The sequence below is a fragment of the Mustela nigripes genome, chromosome 14 (assembly GCF_022355385.1).
Source record: "Mustela nigripes isolate SB6536 chromosome 14, MUSNIG.SB6536, whole genome shotgun sequence".
Taxonomy (NCBI): Eukaryota; Metazoa; Chordata; class Mammalia; order Carnivora; family Mustelidae; genus Mustela; species Mustela nigripes.
The window spans coordinates 8,553,071-8,579,746 of record NC_081570.1 but is presented as its reverse complement, the minus strand read 5'-3'; the positions used below and the strand labels follow the sequence as shown (position 1 = coordinate 8,579,746).

Below are 26,676 nucleotides of genomic sequence, written 5' to 3'. Positions count from 1 at the left end.
GGGCAGAGGAGCCCCCAGGCTCTGGAGATGCAGCCTCCTGTTCCGTTTCGGGGAGCGGCCCTGGCCTGAGAGATTCTACAAACGGAAAACGGCTTACAATCCACCAGACTGCCGTGGGAAAGAATACGTTTCCTATGAATGCAAGAGCTTCCTTAGGACACATCACTTACCGTCACTCCCTGAATACAACTGTTCAGGAAGAGGGACGTTATCCGTGCATGGGAGGGTCCCTCTTGGCCTGCCCTCTGCCACCCTGAGCAGCAGGGGACGTGTGCTCTGCTCACCTGGACGTCAGAATGGACAGAGGTTAGGAGGTGGACCCTGATCACTGGGCAGGGCAGGGCAATTCTCCCAGCTCTTGGACCAACTGCGTGGCAGGAAAACACAGTGGGTAACCGGCTGGGTTTGATCAAAAGATCTGGGCACGAGCTGGAGTCCTGGGGATGGGGTGGGTGAGGTCTGACCACGGCCCTCTGTCTCTTTCCTCCACCCCAGGGGCGGCACAGTCAAGAGGGGAGCTCCCGGCCGGCTGCCTGGGGTGGGCACTAGGGCCCCCACTGGCCCTGAGCTGTGATCAGGGCTGCAGGCTGGGCCCCTCCCAGCTCAGGCCCCAAGTCCAAGGTTTCCATTTACCCCTCAATCCTCTCCTTGCCCCAAAGCTGGACATTCATGCTGCTACTTTGGGATTCCCTTTTCCCAAGCTGCAGGGGCAGCTCCTCCCAGCCCAGAGGGTGGGCCACAGAGAGGCCCAGTATCTCTATCTGCAAATACCCACAGGAAGCCTTATGACAAGAGGTATTTTCTTTTAAATATCCTCAGAGGACAGGTCTTAGCCCAGCGAGTGGGAATTACGTGGAGGAAGGTTTGCCCCAGCAGCAGGCAGGCTCCGTGCTGCAGACCTCTGGGTCCCAAGATGCCTCCCCCCTGGAGGGGACTGGTAGGGACACTGGGAGACAAGTCAGTCGACAAGAGGCTCACTGTGGGGGCTACAAGAGGAGGGCTGGCAGCACCAGGACGGTCTCACTTGGCCCCAGAGGGGCTGGGGACCAAGCTGGGCACTCACCTCGACACAGGGCACAGAGCTCAGAAGCTGGCCGCCTAGGTAGTTGGGTGAAGGAGGACCCCCCGCCCCATTCTGGGGGAGAGGGACTGCCCAGACCCTTCCTGCTCAGATGTTCTCAAATATTCTCACTCTCAAAAATAGTTTCCTGAAACTTACAACTGGTATTTTTAAGGAACCTTACACATTTTCTGAGGATCAAAATTTCAGAGGATCAAAGGTTTTGTGAAGGGACTTTGGGCAAGGAAGTTCTTCATTTCTCCCAACAGGGGGACCGCATCTTCAAGTCAAGACTGCCAGGGCCCTGCTCAGCGGGGTGGGGCGTACTCAGGCCCCTTCCAGCCAGAGCTCCAGGCACAGGCACCCCGGCCGTTCCCGCACGGCACATCTGGGCAAATACTGTCCTTCACATGGCAACGTCTTCAGGTTCCGACGTGAGTCCCTCTCGGTGTCCTAGCCCCTCCGAACATCTGAGCAGTTTCAGAAACTACCCTGTGATTCCTGGCCCAGCCCCAACTTCCTCCAGAGAATGAGCAAGCTGGCGGGTAAACGGCCTGGACTCCAGCGGGTGAATTCCTGGGGCCTGCAGGCAGCTGAGGTGGAATGGCCTGAGCTGTGGGCAGCCCCGTCCTCTGCCCACACATCCCTCTCCAAGGCTGGCTCATGTTTGTTCACATGAGTCTGAAAGCCCTGGGGAGAGCAGGCCAGCCAGACCCAAGTCAGGACAGCTTTACTCCTTAATGTGAAATGCGAAAAGTCCTCAAGTCCAGACGGGACTACTAGTTTTTCTGAGAATCCGGAAGAAGGCAGGAAGTCTGGGCGAAACCGTGTTGCTTTCTGACATCCGTGTCCCAACCATGGGTGCTGAGCAGCTGGAGGGCAAGGGCAGGGCTGGGCCCACTGGGCTCCGGATGCATGGTAGGTGTGCGGAAGGCGCATCACCCTGGGACAGCAGAGGGGCCACAGAGCAGGCAGGCACCCAGGAAGGGCCCAGGGCTCCCCACCAGCAGGCTCCTCTGCAGGCAGCAGCTGGGTGGGCAGGGTCTCTGGCTGCGGGTGAGGCGCGGCAGCAGCTGAGCGTCTGGGTCCCAAGGAGCCTCCCGCGGAGGTGACAGCTGGGGACCTTGTGAAACAATCAGTGACCCCAGACCCCTCGCCCACCGTGGGTCTACAGAATAGGAGGGGGCTGGCGGCACCAGGAGGGTTTCACTTGGCTCCGGCATGGCTAGGGGCCAGGTTGGGCAGTCACCTGGATGTGGGCGCAGAGCACAGCGGAAGGGGTTGCGGCGGGGGGGGGGGGGGGGCTGTTGCCAAGGGGGGGCCAGCCCATGACAACTCGGCCCCTGACTTCCCTTCAACCCAGGACAAACCACCACAGGTGCTGGCTCAGTGCCCTCAGGGGCCACAGTACACTAACTGGGGGCTTCCAGCATGGTGGGAAGGTCTGGGGGGCGTCACTCCCACCGCCCAGGGTGAGAGCTGAAGGCACAGGGCCAGGGCCTCCCGGCCTCTGCCGTCAGTGAGCTCTGGCCCCCGTGGCGCGTGTCTGATGCTTGGGGCTCCGGGGGCAGTGGCAGGAGACAGGTGCCCAGTCCCTGCTGTCCGTCTGCCGCTCCAACAAACACTGCCATTCAGATCCCGCCCCTGGGTCGTCTCTCCTGCACAAGCCCAGGCTTCCCGAGGGTCTGGGCTGGGGGGCAGCAGGGCAGGGATGCAACGAGAGGCCCCTGGACCCCCCTTGCTCCAGGCTGCTCTACCCCTGGGTGCTGGAACCTCAGTTCTGGTCACAAGGGCTTCTGCCCCCAGCCTGGTGCCACCAGGGCCACCCTGGCTGGCACCCCACTGTCCGCTCAGCCCCAACCCAGGCCAGGCTTCATTTCTCCGTGACGGTCACGGGCAAGGAGGCCTCCTTTCCTTCCTCTTCCACCGAGAACATGGCGTCCCCACAGCTGTCCAGAGGCGGCTCTGTCTCCTGCTCTGGGAAGCGGGGGGCGTGGTCCACTTCCAGATCCTCCTCGAACTCAGGCCCCGCCGGCCCCACCAGCCCCCGGCCCTCGGGCACCTCAGTCCTCACAGTCCCCACAATCACTGTGTCAGCCTTCATGATGTAGATCTTCTCTGCAAGGCAAAAGGGAGGGTGAAGAGAGGGGACCGGGGCCCTCGCTGGGCAGGGCGAGGGGGCAGGGGGCGGTTCAGGTTCCAGCTCTGTCTCTCCTGCTATGTGGCTTCGGGCCCGCGACCCAGTCTCTGATGCACAGGCGGTCCCATCAACCTCACAGGTGTCCTGAGGCTCAAAGGACATAGAACAGCTACAAACTGTGTGCCGGACTGAAGGACTGGCCCGCTTGTGGGAGAGGCTCATGACCGCCCCAGCATTGAGGAGGGGATGGGGTAGGGAAGGAGAGAGCCGCGCTGGGGAGAAAATGAGCCCCGGGCAGAGAAGGGGGCGGCTGCAGCCCCACTGAGCAGCAGAGGCGGCCCGTCCAGACCCTTCCACACACGACTCCCGAGTCCTCACAACGCTGCCACGCAGCGAGCAGTCTGTTCTTGTCCCCGTGGACAGATAGAAAGAACCTGAAGCCCTGAAAGGTTAAATGACTGGCCCAAAGTCACCAGGCAGTTAGTGGAACTCTCAGCAGAAACTCCCACCCGACTGGCTACCCTTTCCACTCCCGTCCGCGAGCCTACATCAGACACCTGGGGGCGTGGGGGGCAACGTGTTCTGGTTGGCCTGGGCTGCTCCCGGTTTTTGTAGTGAAAGACCTTTTCAGTTCAGGTAAACCCAGACAGTTGACAGTCTGAGGAAGCTCAGGCCTGTTAATAATGAACAGCAGCCTGTGAGGCTTTGCTCGGGGCCAGATCTCAGTGTTTATTACTCATGGCCCGTGTCCCGCCTTCACAGCTGGGCCTGGCCGGTGCATGGTAGGGCTGCCTGTGCGTGCTGCTTGGAGGAATCGTGGCTCCTGAGAGGCAGGACCCTCTGCGGTCCTCACCATCATCTGCTGGGGATGGGGGAGGCACTTCAGAGGCTCAGGGGAGTTAAGGAAGCTGTCCAAGGAGCTGGGAAGGGAGAAGCCTGGCCTACACTCAGCCTAGCTTCTCTGATGGCCTTGAGCTCGGGACAGGGTCCCAGCTCCAGCAGCTTGGCTCTGGGACTCTCTCTGGAGTCTCAAGAGGGAACTTGACAGCAGGGGTGGAGCAGGGGGCTCCTGACCTGCCTCTCTGCGTCACCCAGTTACGCCCCTCTGATCCAGGAGCTCTCCAAAGATCCCTGGGGGCCTTACAGTGGCCACCCCATGCATCAAGCTAGTCCTTCTGTTTTGGCCTTTCACACTCCGGGAAAGAGGGAAGTGTTCAAAATAGCAGCGAGGACGAGAGAAAAGCTGCGAGTGTCGCAAGCTGTGGGTTGGGGGCCCCTCACACACCCCAAAAGAGAGAGCAGGGCCCCAGGCCCCGGCCAACACCCTCCACCGAGGCCTGTAGGCCCTTTGCCCCGGGAGCCTTTGCAGAGGGCCTAGGAAAGAGCGGGAGCCAGAGGGGGTGAGAGAGAAGGGACCGTGGGGAGGGCGAGAGGGCCCGGAGCAGCCAGACAGGGCTGGAAGAGAAGACGAGGCACAGGGAACAGGGTGGGTTTGTCCGAAGAAGCCGAAGCCAGGGGCCAGGCTCTCCCTCCCTCACATTCCGAGGGTCCTGATTGCTCCAGCTCTATCCGTCATCACCTGCCCCGCCCCCCAAGCTGGGAACAGAAAGGAGGGTCTTTCAGGGGCTGCTCGAACCTTCTATCCCACCCACGGCTCTAGAATCCAGGGAAGTTATCTTAGTGGCCTGGGAGGTGAGGGGCTCCCCCTGCCTGGTGCCCAGGGGCAGAGGGAGATAGCTCGGGCTGGGTGTGGTCCCCCCTGGGGTACTAGATGGGTTTTGTGGGGCAGGGGGTGCTCCTCGGGGATGGTGTCAGAAGGATGAAAGGTTCCCGAGCAAACCTCCAAGGCCCTCTCTCCCAACAACCCTGCTCACCAGCAAGGCTAGCAGGCGGTTGGAGCGGGCTGGCCACACCCCAGCTGTCCTGGAGCCCAGTACGTCCCTCCGCCTGCCCCCGCAGCTCCGGACACTGCACTCAGCACAGATCCAAACGTTCAAGTTATGACTTCTTAGGAAATTTAGAGGAGATGCCTTGTGGGTGGTATTACCCCAAATAACACTCTTCTTAAATAAAACTTGCTGAGAGCTACAGCGCCAAAAGTTTTGGTTTCGTATGAAAGACCCTGGCCCAAAGAGTTCTACCCACCAATGCCTCCTGTAGAAATGTATAGGATGATTACAGATGCCTCTCTGGTATTATCCCGGCAATGCTTAACCCTCCAGAGAAGAAAGAGATGGAGCTCAGTAAGGCCTGCCCTCAGGGAGCTCACAGTCAGATGGGAGCGAGGCAGGGGGCAGAGGCCACAAACCCAGTCATACTGCGGGAGGCTGAGGATACGGGGTCTGGAGGTCCGGGGTCTGAGGGAGCACAACAGAGGGGCATTGGTTTAGACAGGAGAGTGGAGAGGGCCAGGAAGACTTCCTGGAGGAGGAGGCAAATAAGCAGGGGTTTCAGGACATCAGGAATTGACTAGATTCAAAGGGGGAGTTGGCTGTCCCAGGTGAGGAGGCTGCTCCTGCAGAGAAGCTCTGAAGGGAGAGAAGGCTCTGTGAGCTCTGGAAACTGCCAGTGAGTGGGCAAAGCAGGCTGGAGGGTTCAGGAGGCAGGGGAGTCTGGTCGGTGGAGGCAGCTCGTGGGCAGTGACCGATATGAATGCCAGAATAAGAGTGCATCCTGGGATTCATCCTGACAGTGACCGGGAGTGCTGAAGTGGGGTGCAGAATGGACAGGCATGTATTTCGGTAGAAACACTCTGCTGTACCAGGACGGAGAGAAGCCGGAGAGGAGGCAGGGAGACTCTTGAGAGGCCAAAGCCGAAGGCCTGCCTCGGGTGGAGGGCAGCCGAGGCTCGGGAAGGGCTGGTCTCTGCAGAGGTGGGCCAGCCACGGGGTTCAGAGCCCCGCAGGTGTGGGATGGGGCCGGGTCCTGGCGCTGCCGCCCGCAGCTGTGTGACACGGACAATCTCCCCGCACCCACCCGACAGTGCCCTTGCCCCGGGTGTGAAAAGAAGAGGCAGGCACTGTCCTCAGAAGGCCACATGACGACGAGAGAGGACTTCCGTCCAGACAAGGGGCCGGCCGGTCTTGTTGTCACTGGAATGTCTCCTCCTGTCCCCGCAAAGGGCTCTTTGCTGGGGGTGGGGGAGGCGTTCATGGCTCACTTTAAAGCTGGCAGCCCCCCAGGCAGTGGGGAGCCCCTCTCCCCGACCCTCACCCGCCAACACAACTTCACAAGCGCCTGCAATGGCCCTGTGGGGGCCGGATCACTACTACACCCATTTTACAGAAAGTTAAACTGGGCTGCCAAGATGGAACAGGCTTTAAGTCTCTCACGAAAAGTTGTTCCTACTTACGAGGGTGGGCGGGGGAACCCACCCCCTCCTCACCAGGCCTTCCTGCCCCAGGGGGTCTGGGTCTCACTCCTCCTGCTCCCTCAGTCCTGAGCACACAGGGACCCCCCCGAACCAGCAGACTCACCGATCCTGTTGTTGGTATGCTCCGAGGTCACCCGGGGGGGCTCGGGGAGGTCCCTGGGGGACGAGGGGCTCCCGGCGGGAGGGCTGGCTTCCAGCAGCCGCATGCTCTCTCGGCAGACTGCCCCGCCGGGGGAGGCCTCCGCAACCGGGGGGCTCAGCAAGCCCAGCTCTTCCGTGCCCGGCTCCACCACTGACACACTCTTCAGCTGCTGTGGGCACAGAGGGGGTGGAGTTGACAAAGGGTGCCCCCAACCACCCTGGGAAGCCCCCGTTTCTTCACCTCCAGACTCCAGTGAGTCTCCCTCTCTGCCTGAAGGTTGCCACACACCACCCACGGCTTCTCGGCGTGGAGAGCCTGGTGCCCTGTGCTGAGTTTCAGAAGTCCTGTTGCTTTTTACACCTACTAAATAACCAGAGCAGCCAGCATCCCCTACAGCGCCCACCGCGTGTGTGGCCTCAACACGTGTGAATCCTCACGACCGCCCTGTAAAGTGGCTAATACCAGCACCCTCCCACTTCACAGACCAGGAAACTGAGACCCAGAGGAGTCAGGGAATTCGCTCAAGGAAGTGTGCGGGCCAGCCCTCGAACCCCGGCACCTCGCTCTGGAATCCATGCTTATCAGTCTGTGTGGGTTAAGTGTGCACTCCAGGCCCACCGCAACTGCCCAGCCCTGACCTCCTGGGACGGCGACTGGTTACGATTACACTAACGTGTTCTAAAACCAGCTATGTCTTCAGTTAAACGGTGGTTTCGTTTTTGACTTTCATAGTTAAGTATAAAGGAAGAGTGGTCTCATGGAATGTTCTAACGCATAATATGTACCTTCAGCCTTCAAAATAGAATGGGCTCGAGTGATTCACAAAATAGAGCCACACAGCCATGACTGTCCTTTCACAATCATCTGAAGTCCGAGAGATGGCATTTTAAACAAGTTTCTATGAAACCATGGACTCTTGTGGCCAAACAATGTTTGATTATCTCACAATCATTAAATGCCTTTTTCATCAAATTTCCTGGTATTGTAATAGTCACTTATCTGACCCAAGCATATTTGTGAATGTGACCTCCCATAATTTGAAACTGAACTCACATTGTGGTTCTGGCTGTTGCATTAAGAAATTAAAGGACGGAAACCTCTCTCCATGTATGAATGTCTGAGTTGAAAGAAAGTCACGGAAAGATTGATAAATGGAAAAAACAATGGGTGAACCGTACACAGCTGAGATGTAGCCGCATGGAGTGTTTTGTCTTACCCCATCCCTCAGCCCCGGAGGGCAATACCCCTTGTCTTACCAAACCCCTCCCCACCCAGAGCGCTCCTGGAGGCTGGGCCCAGAGCAGGGCACCCAGTCCAGCCCGCTGAGGGCCAGGTGTCTGGGCCCCTCCCTGGTCACTGTCAGTCACCAGCAAAGCCCCTGGCCCAGCACCTGCCCACAGCAGGAAGCTCTTTGTCAAAGGCAGGTGAAGAAGTCCTTCCAGCTCAGGGCAACAGTGCAGGGTACCAGCTTTGAAGCCCCACAAACCAGGGTTCAAGTCATACCAGGGCTTGCGGATCTATTTTCCAATCGCGAACCCAGCTCTCCTGTCCGTGCCTAGGTTCCTTCTTTTGTAAAATGAACGACAGTACCAACCTTCGAGTGCCGTCAGGACCACCCGCGATAACTGAGGAGCATAGAGCGAGGAGCCTGCCTCATGGCAAGTGGTCCACACAGGATGGCTATGTGTTCACACTTTTTTTTTTTTTTTTTTTTGAGAAAGTGAGAAAGAGAGCATGTGCAGGAGAGGAGGGGCAGAGGAAAAGACGGAGAGAGAATCGAGAAGGCTCTATGCTCGGCACAGAGCTCGAGGTGGGGTTCGATCTCACAACCTGAAATCCCTCACAACCCTGAAAACCCTGACCTGACCTGAAACCAAGAGTTGGACGCTTCACCGACTGAGCCACCCAGACACCGCTGTGATGGCTGAGTTTTCAAAGAATCACGTTATGGATTTGTTTTCCCAGTGGAGTGAAGGAGAAAAGGGAAATGAGCCCATCTGGCACCCAGAGTAGCCCAAACCAAGTCCATGGTCTGCCAGACCCTTCTGGAAGTCCCCGGCAGGATGAGCCAGGAGCCAGAGACTACTGAGGGGGTGGGGCTCCCCGTCTGTGCTCAGGACACCCCCCCGTGGAGCAGACCCAGCTTGAACTTGCAGGGGGAGCTCACACCCCCATCACCGTGGGAGGGGAGGGACCCACCAGCAGCTCTCAGAACCAGGGGAACAGTCCGATTTAGGGGCACAGAAGTGAGGGAGGCAGGACGACAAACGGCTACTTACTGTCGGGTTCCTCCCAGGCCTGGAATCTGCAAAAAGAAAAAGAGTAGTGACTTCACCAAGGAGAGTCTGGCAGCTGCCTGGTCTGCCCAGCCCACGTATGGGAGGCAGTGACATCTGTTCGACACTCAGGCTGGACGGCAGGGGACAGTTACAGAACCCTCGCCCATGCCTGGACACGGAGGCTCACTTCCCAGCGCTCGCCTCAGCAGTAGCTGTGGGAGGACTGGGAACCACCTCTCCCCCAGTCAGGAAGCCAACCAGGGCACCAGACTCCTTCTCCAGTCTCCCACCCCACTCAGGCACAGGAGAGGTTCGGGAGCGGCACGCACCGCAGCTGGAGCCGAGGAGACGGCCTATGCTGTCTCAGGACTTGGTTTGGGGCTGCCCCCACTCCCTTGCAGCCCCCAGGGTCTAGAGAACTCAGAACTCCCTGGAGCGCCATGCAAAGCTCCCACAGAGGACCTCAAACCTGGGTGGGGGCAGATGACTCATCCTGAGGACCTTTGCTAAAACCCACACTGGACACACCCAGCGTCAATCGACCCTGAAGGCCTTTGGTGGGAGATGGGGTTTTTTATTACGCGTGCGGAAAGATCCCATGTGACCACCTTTGAGGAGGACAGCGGCTCGTCACCATCAACGCTTACCATCCCTCCGCGGGGCTCAGGAGGGGCTGATTCACTGATTCTTAGGCTGCAACTTTACCTTCTCATCCCAAACCCCCACCATCCACACCAGCACTTCTCTCATATCAAATATGGGGCCAGGACACGGCTAAGCATAGGTTGACATTTACCCATGGCCCATTGGCCACCTGACAAGGCAGGAGATTCGGCGCCCAGGAATCTGGTCTACACTGGGCAAATCAACTCCCAGCGTAGACCGTCATCGGGACACACAGCCCTTGAGGAGTCCTGAGGAGGCCCTCTTGGAGACTTGGAAGTGTTGTTCCAAGCTGCCGTTAGGCATGCATACCTGACCAGAGAAATCTGCTCTGGAAATGCCAGTGAGCTGCATCATCTCCAGAACATTCTGACCTCAGCAACTCTGGGAACCATCAGCCCTGATCCTAGCTGAAACACCCACTGGAGGCCAACCAACTAGGATACTACTAGTAAGACAAGAGGTTTGAACATGCTGTGTAGATATTAGGTCAGTTGGGGGGACACACTTTCATGTGCTTGTAAGTGATTATCAGCATGTAAAATGTGTCTAAGGTCTAAAGAGGAAATGAATGATGGTCAAAAAAAGAACATGTATAAAATGACACAATTTTGGATTCTTTCCTCTTCTTCTTCTTCTTCTTTTTTTTTTTTTTTTAAGAGAGAGACAGTGAGAGTGTGAGGGTTGGGAGAGAGGGAGAGAGAAAATCTCTCTTAAGCAGGCTCCATGCCCAGCATAGGGCCCGACACAGGGCTGGATCTCAGCCTTGAGATCATGACCTGAGCTGAAATCAGGAGTTGGATGCTTGACCATCAGAGCCACCCAGGTACCCCACCTGGAGTCTTGATTTAACAAATGTTAAAGTTTCCTTCGTCTGGTAACTGATGCTCCCAGCAGAGTGGTCACCTTGGGAGAATATGGTTCATTCCCGCTGGGAGGCCCCTGTTACCCAAGCGATCCCTTCGAGAAATGCTCTCTGGCCTGAGGCACATTCTTTTAAATGATGTCAGTGAAGACTAATTTTTCCCTTTTGAGAGTAATGTTGACTTTTGCAAATAGCCAGCTGTGGTTTAGGTGGCCAGGGGGAAAGAGTGTGACAAAGTAACAAGATAAAATAAAATAAATAAAAGTGATAAAACTCAGTCTTGGAAAGGATGTGAGTAAAAAGGAACACCATGGCTCATGCCCTGTGAACGGGTTCCATGTTTCTCAAGAGCCATCTGGCAGTGAAAACCTCACACTCTTTGACCTAGTAAATCCCACTTCAGGGACACACCCTCAGGAAATAACCCAAGAGAACACAACAAGGCTGTCCGCAGAGGTGGTAGTTATAATCAAAAAACTGAAAGCAAACCAGATGACAAACAATGAGGCAGCTTGGCAGTCTTGAAGCAGAGCCCTTCCGAGCAAGGAAGCCCCAACACAACATCTCTCCACCTTCCCAGCTTTAGTTCTCGTGTCTGGAAAGTGGGACACAGCATGCCAACTCTGGAGGGTTTTTATGAAGATGAAATGAGACCCAAAACGCGAAGGTACCCAGTGATCAGTCCCACTGAGAGCACGCGCCTTGACATGATGTGGTAAGAACGATCCTGTGCCCATGTGGTCTTCCTCCCCCAAACCTGCCACCCCACTGTCACCAGGAAGAAAATATTATACAAATTCCCATCAAGGGGCATCCTGTACCTAACGGGCCAGCAGGCCTCAAAACTGCCAAGGCTGGGCACCTGGGTGGCTCAGTGGTTAAACATCTGCCTTCGGCTCAGGTCATGATCTCAGGGTCCTGGGATCGAGCCCCGCATCGGGCTCTCTGCTCAGCACAGAGCCTGCTTCTCTCTCTCTCTCTCTCTCTCTGCCTTGTCCCCTCCCCCAGCTCATGCATGCACGTGCACTCTCTCTCTCAAATAAATAAACAAAATCTTAAAAAAAAAAAAGGGTCTCTTACACACACATACAGAACACCTAAGTAACCCTAGAGTGTGGGCTGCAGTTGAAGGGAATGTATCAGTACGACCTCAGCTACCGGACAGATACACTGAGGCAAGCTGCGCGCAGTGGAGGCAGGAAGGACACCGGGTGTGCACAGAACTCTCTGAACTATCTTTTCAGATACTCTACGCATCTAAAATGGTTCTAAAATGTTAAGTCTGTTGAAAATTTTTAGAAATTTAAATGTGAGAAAGGGACCATTCCCAGGAGGCTGCGGGCCACGCGGCGGGCCCCGGGACACTAACGCAGCGGGCCCCGGGACACTAACGCAGCGGGCCCCGGGACACTAACGCAGCAGGCCCCAGGACACTAACGCAGCGGGCCCCAGGACACTAATGCGGCGCTCATCACGCCAAAGAGAAAACCAGCACGTGACACTGACTCTTGGGAACAAGCATAAAACAATAGAAAGGTGAAAAGACCGAATCCAGAGGTACCAATGTCTATCTACAGGTGCCTGACAACCCACGTGTGTACTTTGATAAAAACCCAGGACAAACTGTGCTGAGAACAGAGGTCAGATTTCCTAAGTGTGCATCCTGGAAAAATGTGGCTTTAGTCCACGGTCTTCATTATCGGTTTCCTCGCTTGGGGGAGTAACTACGATCTTTTCGTAAACGCGTCTGGCACCCGAGGACACGAGTCCAGGGACACACGAGACGTTGGTGGCCCCCCCGGGGACAACTGCATGGTTTCCCCAGGGCTGCCGTGAAGGCCACTCCAGCCGACCCTGTGAGTTCCCACACCGATGCCAGCACTCCCGTCCGCCCCAGCCCCTGCCCCCTCTCAGTGCCAGCTCCCATCCGGCCTGGGGGCCCCGCTGCCGTGGGAAGCGGAACAGACCCGAGGAAGGAGGCTCAGCCAGGCTTTGGCAACGGCACCCCAAGGTTCAGATCTGGCTCATGGGAGACACAGCTGATTCCAGGGTGAAGGCAGAGAAGGACCAGGTAAGTTAGGATCGTCTTAAAGAAGTGCTCAGAACACAGGAGGACGCCAGCGCCAACTTCAAGGGCCGAATCTGAACATTAACTCAATAATGATGGCAAGAGAATAAGACAGAAAGCCACGAGTGCATGCAGATATAAATAGAGACGACGAAGAAGAAAGTGTGATGAGGAACCGGTTATTCAGAGAGCCTCGCAATTGCTCCCCCGAAAGCACTTACTCCTTGCCAAGGAGAAAAGAACAGCCTCGTGCCAGAGCGGCCTGGGAGGCAGTGCTGGCATCAAGTGCTCCCAGCCAGCCACGCCGGGAAAGGGACCAACCGGCTGGAAACTGGCAGGACGGCCGCCACCTGGGGAGCTCAGCAGCCCTGCTGGGATCTTCCCGCCACCAGAGACACACAACCTGACTCCACTCTACCATCACAAGGACTGCACCGGGCAAACCCAAGGGGAGGGACGGCCAAGTCAGTGGGGAGATGCTCAAAGGTAGCCAGGTCACAAACGTGACGGAAAAAACAGGAATGGACCCAGACTGAAGGAAACTCAAGAGATGTGACAACCAGAAGCAACATGGAGTCCTGAACTGGATTCTGCTGCTGTGGAGGACATGGCTGGGACAAAGGAAGGATCTTGAGTGGGGTCTGAGAATTCGTCGGTGGTAACGCACCAGTGTGAATTCTCTGATTTTGGTGGCGTCCCTGTGTTGTATAAAAATACACCTTGTTTGCATGAACACACACTATAAAGTATGATAAGGCATCAAGATACTCACTCGCCACAAAAAGTTTAGAAAAATTAGTTCTTTGCATTTCCTTGTGACTCTATCCTAAGCTTGAAATTATTTCAAAACAACAACAATGAACATTTAACAGATAAGGACTTTGGTGTTCATTAAAATGAAGAAGTTTAGTCTGAGTTTCTCAACCAGGCACAATTCCGACCTCAGACTGTTCTTAACCAACTGAGCCACCCAGGCGTCCCAAAGATTTGCTGATGGTTACAGAACAATTGTCAGAACTGGGATTCGAACCCAGGCAGGCAGCCTTCAGAGACTTTGGACTTAACCGTTTTGCTATAGGGAAGGCAGAGCAGACTGTTCTTAACCGACTGGTCTTAAACAAGCTCCTCGACCTTCCTGTGGACCTGGTTTCTCATCTGGGAAATGGGGACAAAAGCTGCAAGTGCCTCCCAGGTCCACTGTGCACCTGGGCTCTGCTGCCGAGGACACGGGCCACAACGTGGAACGGACTCGAGAGACAGCTGGCAGGCGCCGGAGCTCCAGGGCAGGGAGGGCTGGGGCGCGCATCCCCACCTGGCCAGCCGTCGGTCCCGTGACGCACCTGACGCTCATCTAAACGCCAGAGGGAGTGAGGACCCGTTTCTGGACCCAGCACTTGGACCACGATTTGAACACGCGAATGAGCCAGCAAGTGAACGGACGCTCCCTCGCCCCTTCGGGCCCCACTGCTCTGGGGGGGATCGGGGCATCGACACCCTCTGTCCATTCTCATCCTGAGTCCTGGGCGCTTATCCTGGCTTCGCCTTCCATCCAGCTCAGGCCGGGAACCCAGACCCCGCCAGGGACCCACCGGAAGCCAGAGGGCCAGAAATAGCCCCAAACAGGATGGCTGCCACTGAGTCTCAGGGCTTGGTTTCTTGTAGGTCTAACTTCTTCAGGGAAGGTGCTTTTCTGTCTCTCTCTATTTTTCTCTGTGGCAAAACTGCCATCACGAAGGTTTGAAGAAAAAAATAAACTGACAGCAATGGAAATTCTAATACTAGAAAAATGTCAAGAAAGCAAACATGGGTTTCAATGAGACATTAAGGCTGACAGCTCATGGAAAAAGGCTTGAAACTATCAAAACACAAAAACCCCCCTTGCTAAGATCACAGCAGGTGCTTGTGAAACTCATCAAGTTTGAAACAGGTCTCGGTGGACGGGTTTTGTGCCCAAGTCCAAAAGCTGGCGGCAGTGAGGGTCTCCAAGGGTCCTGGGGAGATGGGGGGCAAGAGGGCCATGACCTGGCCACTGGGCTCCTGTGTGGACACTGGAGAAAGCACGAAGCTTGAGGGGAGGGCGGCAGAGGGGACAGGTCCGAGCCCTCCACAAACAAAGCCCACGATCTCGAGGACCAGTGCCTGAGTCTTGAGTCTCACCAGCTGTGTGGCCCCCGCCAGCTACCCACTTTTGGGACTTGACCCCTCCTTATGGAATGGAGATCATCACCCATCTCCCTTGGGGTTCATGGTGGGACCCTCTATGGGAGCCTGCCTTGAAACCAGAAAGGGAAGTTCACTCCTTCCCCCCTTGGGTCGGGGCCCAGCACACAGTAGGTGCTCAATCAGTGCTTGTGGAGTGCTGGCGAGACCTTGTCCTGCCTGAAAGGGCTGCACAGGGGAGAAGAGGCACGTGGCAAGGATGGCTGGGACCCACCCCCCATCCCCCCACCCGCCAACACACACACACACACACACACACACACACACACACGCACTCACACCCAGGTGAGGGCTGGAAATAGGTCAGGGGCTCTGGCAGGCGGTCTGCAAAAGTTGGCCTAGAAGCAGGGCCAGAGAAGGCTTTCGAACAGCCTAGAAATCAGAAGGCCCTGAGATGCCTGGTGAGGAAAGCAGCCTCCAACACGGGCTGGCCTGTTGGCCAACATCGACCCTCAGCTGCACACAGTCCCCGCCTCAACTGAGCCGCACGGCCGCCATCTGAGGCAGACCTTGCCACCCCCCTTCACAGTGAGGACACTGAGGCAGAGGAATGATGAAACTCACCAGAGCCATGCAGCTCAGAAGTGGTAGAACAGGATTCCAGCCCTATCAGCCTGCCCTACAGACCCCACAGCCCTGGCTGCCAGCAGGAGAGGGGCACAGAGTGGCGGGGAGCAGGGGGAAGGGGCAGAGAGGCCAGAAAGGAAGGGAAGGCATCCAGAAATGCCTCTCCAGGGGGTGGGCACTGTGGAGGGAAGAACGAAAGATGAGATGGATCTTAGACCTTCCTGCTAACCCGCCCTCCGAATGCCACGGAGGACTGCGGAGGACGGTTCCCAACCGCACTGCATTCCCCTTACCAATAAGCCTGTTGCAGAGAGGGAGCCCCAGACCCAGGGCCCAGAGCTGCTGTGTCCCTGTGGCCCGAGGAGCCCCCTCTGGACATCTGGACACTTACCTGCAGGCTCCAGCTTGGGCCGGAAGGTCTGGACAGGGTAGCACGGGTAGAGCTCTGAAAAGACAGCGGAGTTGGCTGGAGAGCCTCGCGCAGCGCCCCCCCGGGGCAGCACAGAGCCCGGGCTGGCCTAGCACAGAGCCCCTGCCCTCCCCCAGGCCCCAAGACCCATGTACTCACTCTGCTGAATCCACTTCCGGCAGGCCCTCCGGTGGCACAGGAGGAAGGACACGGAGCCCAAGACCACCACCAGTAGCACGACCATCCAGAAGAGCACGGGCCCTAGAACACAGAGGCAGCCCTGCTCCCTCCACCCTGATGCTGGGGGGCCTAGGAGCCTCCACTGCAAGCACCCCGGACGGTCCTCACCCTGGACTATGTTCTCCTCCTGGGGCACAGAAGCCATCGGGGCTGGCAGGACGTGGTCCTCCCCCAAGAGGGAACTGAGACCCAGACCCTCTGCCTCCCTGGTGCAGCCTTATCCACCTGCCCTCCCTCCCCTGGCTCGACGGAGCCCGTCAGGACAGGTAAATGGTTGACAGAAGAACAAGCCATTCCTGGACAGTGAGAAATTGAGGAGTCGAGGAGCCGGAAGGAAGGCGCCAAGGTCCAGAAGAATACAGTCTGCGGAGGAGGGCCCCTGCCAGGCACGGCCCAGAGGCGGGGGGTGGGGGGGTTGGGGTGGGGGGGGGCTGGGGTGGGGGCAGGCGAAGCAGCAAGGAGGGTGACGCGGGGCGTCTGGGAGGGCTCCAGCCCCCCTCCAGACGGGAAGATCCCCAAGGCAGGCAGGGGATCTTCTCTGCACACGCACCCACTCAGCACCTCTTTCCTGAATACCACGCAGGCACCATTACCATCTCCTTTTACAAACGAGGGAAACTGAGGCTTGTGAAGTAACTCACTAAAATGGCAAAGGGCAAACCCCAAGAATCACGGCTTGGGCCAGGCCGGGCCAGGCCAGGCCAGGCAGCTCCAGAACCCACACGCGTCACCGCTGTGTGGGTGTGTGTTTCTACAACTTCACTCAGTACTTGTTCCTTTTTATCTTTGGTTGCTTATGAAGATAGTTACTGTTACGTCCACGTTCAGATGTTAAAACGTAGTAGGTGCCATCTATGTGCTTCTCCAGCTTTAACGTGCATGCCGATCTCCTGGGACCATGTTGCAATACAGATTGTGGTTCCTGCGGCGGGGGTGGAGCCCAGAATTTTGCTCCTCTGACAAGTTGCTGATGCGACAAGTCCCAGACCACGCTTGAGCATGGCCAGCTGGAGGGCTGCCGCCACCTAGTGTTTGACACTAGAACTGCAAGCCCTACACCAAAGCCCCTTAGAATGTCCCCAAGGAGCCCCAAAAGGTGATAGCTACACGTACCCCACTGCTTACTGCCATGCGTGGTATGTGCGACAAAACTGAGGCTCAGAGGAATTAAGCAACTAGTCAAGGTCATGTCTTCATTGTCCAAGTGTTTTGTGAGTAGCAATTATGGGGCCACGGGGACAAAGCTCTGAGTACAAGCCCTGCCTGGAAGCGAGGAACAATCAAGAGCAAGTGACAGAGCCACAGCCCCAGCTCAAGAAGCCAGAAAGCTGGGGTCAGCCTTGGTCTCCCCCACCCAGTGGATGCTGCCACCCAGGGACAAGCCTCCCTCCTCCCGGCCCCCTGGGAGGCAGACCCGTCCTTTCTGGGAGGTAATGGTTACCTGAAACCAGAATGGGCCTTCCCGTGGAGGAGAAAGAGATGGGAGTGCTCGTTGATATGGGGGTGTCTCCCCAAGCGTGGGTGATGCCCCTTCCATGCTCCTTACTGATCTGGGGGTCTCCCGAGGAGACCAGAGGGGCAGAGGCACTGCCAGGAGAGAAGACAGAAGTAAGACTGATGGTGGAGATGGAGACAGGGAAGCACGTGTTCAGGGCTCAGGAATCGTTCCCAGTGATGCCAGCCCAGAGTGGTGCACACATCCTCCAGAATGACTTGTGACCTTGTCACAGATATCCAGCCCAGGCCCCACCCCTACCTCCAGCCCAGATGCCCCCAGATAAGGCCAGGGAGTCACCTGGTGGACGTCTTGCTGTCCTCTGGGTTGGTGCTGCAATCAGGGTGGGCCTCAGGGGGAGGTGGCTCATGGGTGGCACCCCTTTCAGCTGTACCTGCAGGGAGAGGTCTTAGAATTGGTATCAAGGAGCCTTACCCAGCAGGACTGGAAACTTCTAGGGAGGGGGCCTGGTGAGGCCGTAAGGACACTGCAGCCAGGTAGACTCGGGCTGATGTCCTGACCCTCGTTCCTTCACCCCTTCCTTCCTTCCCTCCGTGCAACAACTCTTTGCTGAGCACCTGCTATGTGTCAGGGACTGTGCTGACAGCTGGGATGGAGCAGTGAGCAAAAGAGACCAGATCCCTACTGTCAGGGGCTCATGGGCATGGTGGAGGGCTCACAGAGGTGACACGGGTGTCACACAAAGGTACACGGGCTCCCCGTAACACGGCACTTGAACGCGTCTGTCCAGGGAGGCTTCCCTCAAGGGAAGTGTGGGTGGGGCTATCTAAGCAGAGGAAATCAAAGACGGGGTGGCCCCAGGCCCCCTCGGTGGGGAAAGGAGGAGAGCAGGCGCATGGGAGGGGCTGGCGAGCAACACACTTGTGCATACGGCATTCTTCAAAGTAGCCAAAGGGTAGAAACAACCCCAATGTCCATCAACTGGACAAATAAGTAAGATGTAGTGCATCTGCACCCCAATACTGTGTGGCAATAAAAGGGAACCATGCACTAAGACAAGCTGCAGAGCACAGAAGCCTCAAAAGGATCGTGTGCCGTGAGAGAAACCTGACACAGAGCACGGATTCAGGAAATGTCTGGAAAAGGTCCATCTAGAGGGACAGAGAGTAGGATGAGTCCTTGTCCAAGCTGGGGACGGATATGGGGATTGACTACTAAAGCCACAAGGTTTCGTAGATTGTAGTGATGGTTTTATAACTCTGTAAATGTCTTTACAGTCATTGAATTGCACACTTAAATCTACAGATCCTGGGGTATGTCAAGTGTACTGCAACAAAGCTGCTCTTAAAAACTGCTCCCCAAAGTGAGGATTTGGGATCAGTGCAGTAGATTACATCCTGGGACCGCCTCCTCAGATGGGGGAGGTCTGTGTCCCCACATCCCCAATGCCATGGAGCAGGATGGAAGGAACAGAGTGACTGTCCCCAGCCTGGGCCATTCTGCACTCCTGCACGGGCTGTAAGGAGAGGATGCTCTGGGCAGGTAGTGGCCGCCACTCGTTCCAGGAGTAAGAGAAACACCTGAAGCCAATGCAAACCAAACCTACGCGCCCAGGCAAGACGGCAAAGCCTCCAGCTGACCCAGGCAGGACAGCTGAACCCTGAAATGTCAACGTTGTTTGCTGTTTGCCGTCCGCTATGCCTGCAGGCTCGTGTCTCAAAGGATCAAAGTGGAAAAGCCGCCCCTCACCTCCAGCCAACTGTGATCACACAGGAAGGTGACTTGGTGCTCTACACCTCCTGATTTTATGCAAAAGAGAAACCTGATAAATACATATAAATAAACATATGAAATTACTATCTCCTGTTATTTAAAGTAGCTGCAGTTTTTTGAAAGTTCCTTTCTTTTGAGATCAACTATATTAAGGCATAATTGATATAGGAGAAAATGTCCCTTCCGTTGTACTATTCGATGGGTTTTGAAGACTGAGTCCTTCCAATGTACCTATACCTCCATTCAAGATCTAGAACATTCCCACCATCCCAGTAAGTTCTCTGGTGCCCTTCTGCCATAAACCCTCCTCCTGCATTCAGGCAACCACTGGTCTGCTTTATGTCTATATAGATTAGTGTGCCTGTTCCAGAATCTCGTTAGACCGGCTCGGGCAGGAAGTACTCTCTGGGTCTGGCTTCCTTCCCTCAGCGTGTTTCTGCGATTCACTTATAATGCCCAGCACACTCGTCACTGTGGAGATGTGCCACATTTTCCCGGTCACCCGCAGATGGACAGCTGGGTTGTTTCCAGATTGGAGCTTTTTAAAATAAATTATAAATTATAAATAAGGCAACTCTGAATGTTCTTGTACAAGTCTCCATGAGGACATACAATTTCCTTCCTCCTGATACTTCGGAGCAGAGGGGACGGCTGTATGTCACTGTGCCAACCACACAGAATGCCTTCGAGGACCCCCAGGCAGCACCATGAGGAGAGAGCCTCCCACCTCTCTCTAAGGCACCTGAGTCTGAGCTCCCACTGGACACCTGCCGGAATGCAGCAAAAGAACCACTGTCCTGGGGTGCCTGGGTGGCTCAGTGGGTTAGGCATCTGCCTTGGGCTCAGGTCATGGTCCCAGTGTTCTGGGATCAAGCCCTATGTTGGGCCCCCTGCTTAGTGGGGAGCCTGCTTCTCCCTCTATCTCTGCCCCTCCCCCAACACCCACTCATGCTTTTCTTTCACAATCTTTCTCAAATAAGTAAAACCTTCAAAAAAAAAAAAAAAAAAAGGAAGTACCGCTGTCCTTCTCTAAGTGGAGAAGGGGGACCTAGTGCTCCTTGGGTGCCTCTCAACCTCTCCGTGTGCCTCGTACCTCACCTGTAGCCGCCTCCCTTCTCCCGGGGGTAGTGGCCCTCCCCCTTTCCTCTTTCTTTAAATCTGGAGGTGAGGAGAAGGTATTGTTTAGCCCCTACTTAGGCTGCTGCGTTGTCTGGTAAGAGCCAACTGAAAGACAGGGAAAAAAGAAAAAAGAAACTCCCACTCTTATTCCCAATTTAGAACTAAAAAATATAGTATTTGCCAGACTGAAATATTTCTCTTTAAATCCAAACACCTGATCCTTGGGCCATCTGAAGGAGAATGGTCTTAGCATCAAGGTCGAGCGGGTTCTCTTTTTGTGCATCCAACAAGTGCTTAAAATCAGATAAAATTTTCATCTTCATATTTGGAGTGTAGGTTAGTCGGCTTTTTATTTTCCCTAGAGTTCTTAACTGCCTTTTGGTTTTCGTGTTGAGAAGAGAATAATGTGCCTTCACCGTATCATCAAGTTTTTCAAACCTACTACTCAGGAAGTTTACTGTGATTCCTTCTTTCATTCCTGCAGACAGGACAACTCACTGGAGCCCTCCTCCATTTTTCTGTTCTCATCTGGCTCAATTGGCCTGCAGTACAGCTGTCATACTGGGACTTCCCTGCTCTCCTAGGATAGAGTCACTGTTTTCTAGATTCATGGCTTTTTTTGTTTGTTTGTTTTAGCCCCTCATTTAGCCAGATAACATCTTCAAGTAACTTTCTAAGAGAGGACACATGAGAGAAAATCTTCCTGCCCTTTTATGTCTGAAAATGCTTTTTGATGCTTTCAACCTTAATTGTACTTAACCGAATAGAAAATTCTAGGTTCAGAACTAAGAAGAAGCTGATGTGGTCTGGTAGGGAGGACTCTGGGCTGGAACTCAGGATCCTTATGTTCTAGCTCTACCTCTAACCATATGATTCTCTCCATCCATAAAACTAGGTGGGTAAGATCAGGTCGCAGGTGGTGAAAGCCTTTGAATGGGCCCTCAGAAACATTCTGGGTGGCCAGCACAGGAATCTAGTCATCCATCTCCTGGGTATTTACTCATGAGAGATGAAGAAATATGTTTACAGAGTTGTACAAGACTTTTTGTAATTGCTTTATTCGTAATAGCTCCAAACTAGACATAACCCAAATGTCTGTCAACTAGTGAATGGATAAAGACATCTATTTTGTCTAGGTCTGAGTAATCTTCATTCGTCCTGCTTTGCTCTTGGTAGGCCCATCTGAAGTTTCATATTTTTCAGGTCAAGTATGCAAGGAAAGTTGGGGCATCACGGTGGGTACAAGGCCCGGAGCACAGTGACCAGGCCAACATTTGTGAATGTGGAAGACCCAAGGCTTAGGGTAAGGGGTGCACAGGGGAATTATGGCACTTGGGCTGACATGAGGCCCGGAGTATACCAGTGTCCCTGTTGGGAAGGCCACACCAAGGTGGTCATCAGACCAAGGCTGGGGCTGTGAGGCTACCCAGGGACTGTCTACTCTGGGAACATGACTGGGGCGGGCACGACCAGATGTCCCCACCCATGTGCTCTGCCGACAGAGGGCGCAGCAAGAGCAAGAAAAAGCAAATGCAGCCAAGAGAAGCCTCCTTCTCCCTACAATGGCTCCCCAGTGCCCTCTACTGGCAGAGCTCAACATCGCGATCAGGAGGAGAAACGCAGAAGAGTCTGGTCCAGCAGGTGCTGAAGGTGAATGGACCACGGAGAGGCAATACCCAGGAAGAAGCACACTTTCTTAAAAACTTTCTTGGTCCTCTTCTCTCTTGCTATTTCTTTTTCGCAGCATTCTGATCTCTCTCTATGGATGTAACAACTTCTTGAGTTTTTCTGTGGATGCTAATTTAACATTTTAAATATCTACTCCTATTCCTGAAGCCATTTCCATCGCTTCATCCACGGTGTCCTGTGATTTTGTTTTCCTCCATCGTGCAGCTGGTTTCCCTTATCAGTCTGAATGGCTTTACTGCCCACTCCTATTTCCTTAAAGAGGACTCCGCTGCATACTCCAGCAGCTGGTGGGGTTTCTTCTGCTGCGTTGGTAGCACGGCCTTTCCACCTGAGGCCTCTTCGGGAACAGGGGTCCGGCTGGGAACTCTGGGCGGTGGGGAGTGTGGGCTGACCGTCTTCACTTCAGGGGGACTTAGCAGGGGTAGCTTATCGCCAGGCTATACTCCCGAACACACAACCAAAGAGGGCTTTCCACAGGGCGGCGGCCCCCACCGGCAGCCCCATGTTTCTCCAGATACTCCTTCAGTGTCTTCAGCCAAAAAGTCGATGATTTTCACCAGAGGATGAAAACTCGGGCACCATCAGGGTCCGTGGTGTACCACTGTCTCAGATTTTTAACTGTTATTTCCCAGACGAATTTGCAGCCCGCTGCACTGTTCAATTCTCCGCTTCAGCCCCATTCTTCCTTCTCCAGGCCACTCTGAGCCCAGAGCCTCCGTGGGGTCTTGTGAGCAAGGGACCTCTCACTTGTCCTGCAGCACAGGTGGCGTGAATTCCGGGGCAAGGTTTCCTCCCCCTCATTTCATTTGTCACCACCCATCCATCTGTTTTCTACCTTCTAGAAATTTCCTGAAATCTCCTTTCTGCTGATTTACCAGGTTTTTTTTTTCCTCCAACGTCAAGAGTTTATATTTTTCTGTACTCAGAAAAATGTCTACCATCTTTTTTTTCCTTGTTTTCTCTTGTGTTTTTTGTTTGTTTATTTGTTTTTTTAAGTGAGCTCCACACTCAACATGGGGTTCAAACTCACAACCCTGAGATCACGAGTTGCATGCTCTGCTGACTGAGCCGGCCAGGTGCCCCCAAGGCCTACCATCTTGAGTTGGAACGGTCTTCAAAAATTTCATATTGCTCTATCTTGAGTCAATGAAACAGCCTTTCAAATGAGTGAAGATTTTACCAGCCCAACAATTTCAAAAGGAACAATTCTTTTAAAAAATCATCAGTGTCTCTTACTGAGGGGCACCTGGGTGGCTCAGTCCATTAAGCATCTGCCTTCAGCTCAGGTCACAACCCCAGGGTCCTAGGATCGAGCCCCACTTCGGGCTCTCTGCTCAGCAGGGAGCCTGCTTCCTCCTCTCCCTACCACTCCCCCTGCTAGCGCTCTCTCTCTTCCTTACTCTCTAAGTAAATAAAATCTTAAAAAAAAAAAAAAAAAGAATCTCTTACCAAAATGCCAAATCTAGATTTAAGTTTATTTATTTATTTTTTAAGCAATCTCAATGTGGGGCTCAAACTCACAACCCCAAGATCAAGACTGACATGCTCTTCCGACGGAGCCAGCCAGGCACGCCCAGATCTAGATTTTATTCCACTCACCAGATCTAACTATGAAAACAAAACCAAAGCCCAAACCTGACCTAGTTAACAGCTGGGGTTGAAGGTCATTTGCCCAGTGCGGGGTGAAGAGACGTCCAGCTGCAGGGGCACAGACGGAAGCCCACTGGTTGGGGGTGCAGACAGCTTACCCTGGGGTTTGGTGACGGTCCCTGGTGGGCAGCTGGAGCGGGGGGTACAGCGGGCACAGGAGTTGGTGGCTGACGTGGTACAGAACATGCCAGATCGACATTCGCAGACGCGAGAGGAGTTCCATGTGCACGGCGTCTTCTCCACCAGGTCTTCAAAGGGACACAGAGAAGGGTCGTGAGGAGGGATCTGGGATGGCAAGAGCAGAGGGTCCCGAGGACCCCCAGGAGGGCAGAGAAGCATTTGCCTGGAAGCAAGCGCTCATGTGACTATCCTGTCGAGCAGATCTTTCGGCTCAAAATAGTTGGGCTGAGCGAAAGATGGCAAGGGGGAGAAAAAGAGTATGTACTATCTGATCACGTTTACAGAAAATGCTAGAATATGCAAACTCCTCCACAGTGACAGGAAGCAGGATGATTGCCTGGGAATGGAAGTGGGGTGAGCAATGGTGGGAGGGACGATAAGGAACTCGAGGAAACTTTCTGGAAACTTCTTTTCCTTGATTGTGGTGATGGCTTCACAGCTGCATACGATGTCAAAATGTATCAAATGGCACGCTTTGCCCACATGCGTGGCCCTGCGTGTCAATCCTGTCGCAATAAAGCTGATAAAAGAAAATAATCTAGAGAACAGGGTGAGCACGCATGGGTAGAGATGAACCCACAGTGGCTGTGGCTCGATCATTCGTTCAAAGTGGGTGATGTCCACAGCCATTCCTGACTTTTCTCTACTTCTGAATACGCTTGAAATCTTCAGTGCTGGGGCACCTGGGCGGCTCAGTGGGTTAAGGGTCTGGCTTTAGCTCAGGTCATGATCTTGGGGTCCCGGGCTGGAGCCCCATGTTGGGCTCCCTGCTCAGCGAGGAGTCTGCTTCTCCCTCTTTCCTCTTCTCCGCCCTCCCGCCCCCGCTCATGCTTTCTCTCTCTCTCAAATAAATGAACAAAATCTTAAAAAAAAAAAAAAAAAAGAAAGAAATTTTCAATGATAAAAAGGGTTATTTTTTCCAAAATTTAAAAAAAAAAAGTTGGAAGTTTTATCAAAGAAAGCATGTGATAATGCATTTACATATGCTTGGGAATATTTTATGTGCTCTAAATGGGTGAAAACAGAATGACCACATTAATAGATCAGACACATGTGACTGGCTGGGGAGGACTTTCCTCAATCAGCAGGATACTTCACAGACCTCAGATGGTAACCTCATAGTCTCTTCCTGAAACCTCCAGAGAGAGTGGGAACTGGGGAGGGGTTGGGGAGTTTGTGCGGGCAGCAGGAGTGAGCTCAGCAGTGCCAGCGAGGGCTTGGGACAATGACAGCTGTTATCACAATCTCAGCTATTAACAGCACCGAGCGTGGGTGGGACGTGCCTGGGTGGCTCAGGTAAGCGTCCGACTCTTGGTTTCCGCTCAGGTCATGATCTCAGGGAAGTGAGAGCAAGCCCCACTCGACAGGGCTCTGTCCTCAGCGGGGAGTCTGCTTGAGGTTCTCTCCCTCTCCTTCTCCCCCCTTCCCACATGCACACACTCTCTCGCAAAATAAATAAATAAAATCTTTTTTTTTTTTTAATATTATTGAGTACAAACAAGGCAGCCATAATACCATCAGGTGCCTGGGGGGTCTTACTCTTAGCATCCTGCCCTGATTAACTTAGTCTGACCTACTTAATTCCTGCATCAGGTCTTCAAGAGAGTACTATTATCATGGCCACTGCAGATGAGGGAACTGAGGCACGGAGATGTTAAGAAACTTGCTTGTGTTTATAAGCTGCAAACTGGTAGGGCCAAGATTTGAACCCAGGCTCTTGGGCTCCAGAGTCCGTGCTCTTGGCCCCTGTTCTCTACCCAACGGCTTCACAGAGTTTTCATCCTAGAGCTGAAGGAATTCTCTTGTTTCTCTATCTGACATGGTAGCTTCAGCAGATGATATTTTTTCCAAAAATGGCCAGAGCAGCATTTCTGGCCCCATCTGTTCTTCCAGACCTCTGCCTCACTGTTGAGAAGCTTGATTTCTTCTCCTTCCGCTGACTCTAGTGGGATGTGTGACTGCCTCAAGAGGTAAAAACTGGCGGAAAATACGCCATGTGACTTTCAAGCCAAGGTCAACAAAAGGGATGTGGCTTGTCCCCACCCCTGCCCCATCCTTGGAATCCAGGCGCCAGGCCTCGAGGAAGCCCCCAAGTTAGCCATACAGAGGCCACGAAGGAAAGGGCTTTCAGACAATTCTCGCCTGTAGCCTTCACGTTTTCCAGCTGAAATCCCAGACATTGTGCAGCAGAGACCAGCCACCCGCTCAGGGTCCTGTCTGATTTCTGACCCATGGAATTCATGAGTAAACAGGAGGGGGTTGGTTTTGCCACCATGTTTTGAGAAAGCTTATTTGTGGCCTTTGCAACTGGAACAGTGGCCCCAGTGACAAATGGTGTTCTTTCCTCTTTGGGCCTCTGCTGACTTCAGCCACTGTTTCTGTGAAAGAAACCTTGGACAAGGAGACACGATCACGCATCCACTCCCTGCTCCCGTGGCCTTTGTGATGGGGCTGGGGACACAATCAGCCACGGCTGTCTGCGGCCTGGGCAGCTGCCCCTGTCCTGCGCAGCCCTTGTGGATGGATGTCAGGGGGCAGCTGGTGGTGCTGTGAGGCTGTGCTGAGTCGGCCACATACACAGAAGTCACCCAGCAATTGCCTGTCCTGAGAATGTTCTAAGGACAGTATAGTGACTAGCCGAGCCCAGAACCTCCAAGTTGAAACTCTGGCCATGCCGCTCTCGGGGGCCTGTGGCCTTTGTAAGGTCTCAGTGTTCTCCTCTGTACAATGGGGACAACTGTAATCCACACACCAGAGGACAACTACCAAAAATAACAGGACAA

The 26,676-nt window shown here is 54.4% G+C and overlaps 1 protein-coding gene across 4 annotated transcripts in view; it reads right to left on the bottom strand.

Annotated features, from left to right (window-relative positions):
• Positions 1-1,184: 1,184 nt before the first annotated feature.
• TNFRSF8 (TNF receptor superfamily member 8) overlaps positions 1,185-26,676 on the bottom strand; it is a 62,478-nt gene continuing 36,986 nt past the window's right edge. For 2 of the 4 annotated variants that reach the window (XM_059375644.1, XM_059375645.1), the window contains exons 8-15: positions 23,812-23,961; positions 17,822-17,915; positions 17,468-17,613; positions 15,946-16,047; positions 15,769-15,822; positions 8,995-9,020; positions 6,677-6,884; positions 1,187-3,178 (exon numbers count right to left, since the gene is read on the bottom strand). In XM_059375644.1, coding sequence (XP_059231627.1) covers positions 2,934-3,178; positions 6,677-6,884; positions 8,995-9,020; positions 15,769-15,822; positions 15,946-16,047; positions 17,468-17,613; positions 17,822-17,915; positions 23,812-23,961 — 1,025 coding nt within the window. In that variant the 3' untranslated portion in view covers positions 1,187-2,933. Of the gene's footprint in view, positions 3,179-3,212; positions 3,345-6,676; positions 6,885-8,994; positions 9,021-15,768; positions 15,823-15,945; positions 16,048-17,467; positions 17,614-17,821; positions 17,916-23,811; positions 23,962-26,676 lie in introns of those variants that run through there. The other 2 variants (XM_059375647.1, XM_059375646.1) reach the window with 2 other exon arrangements.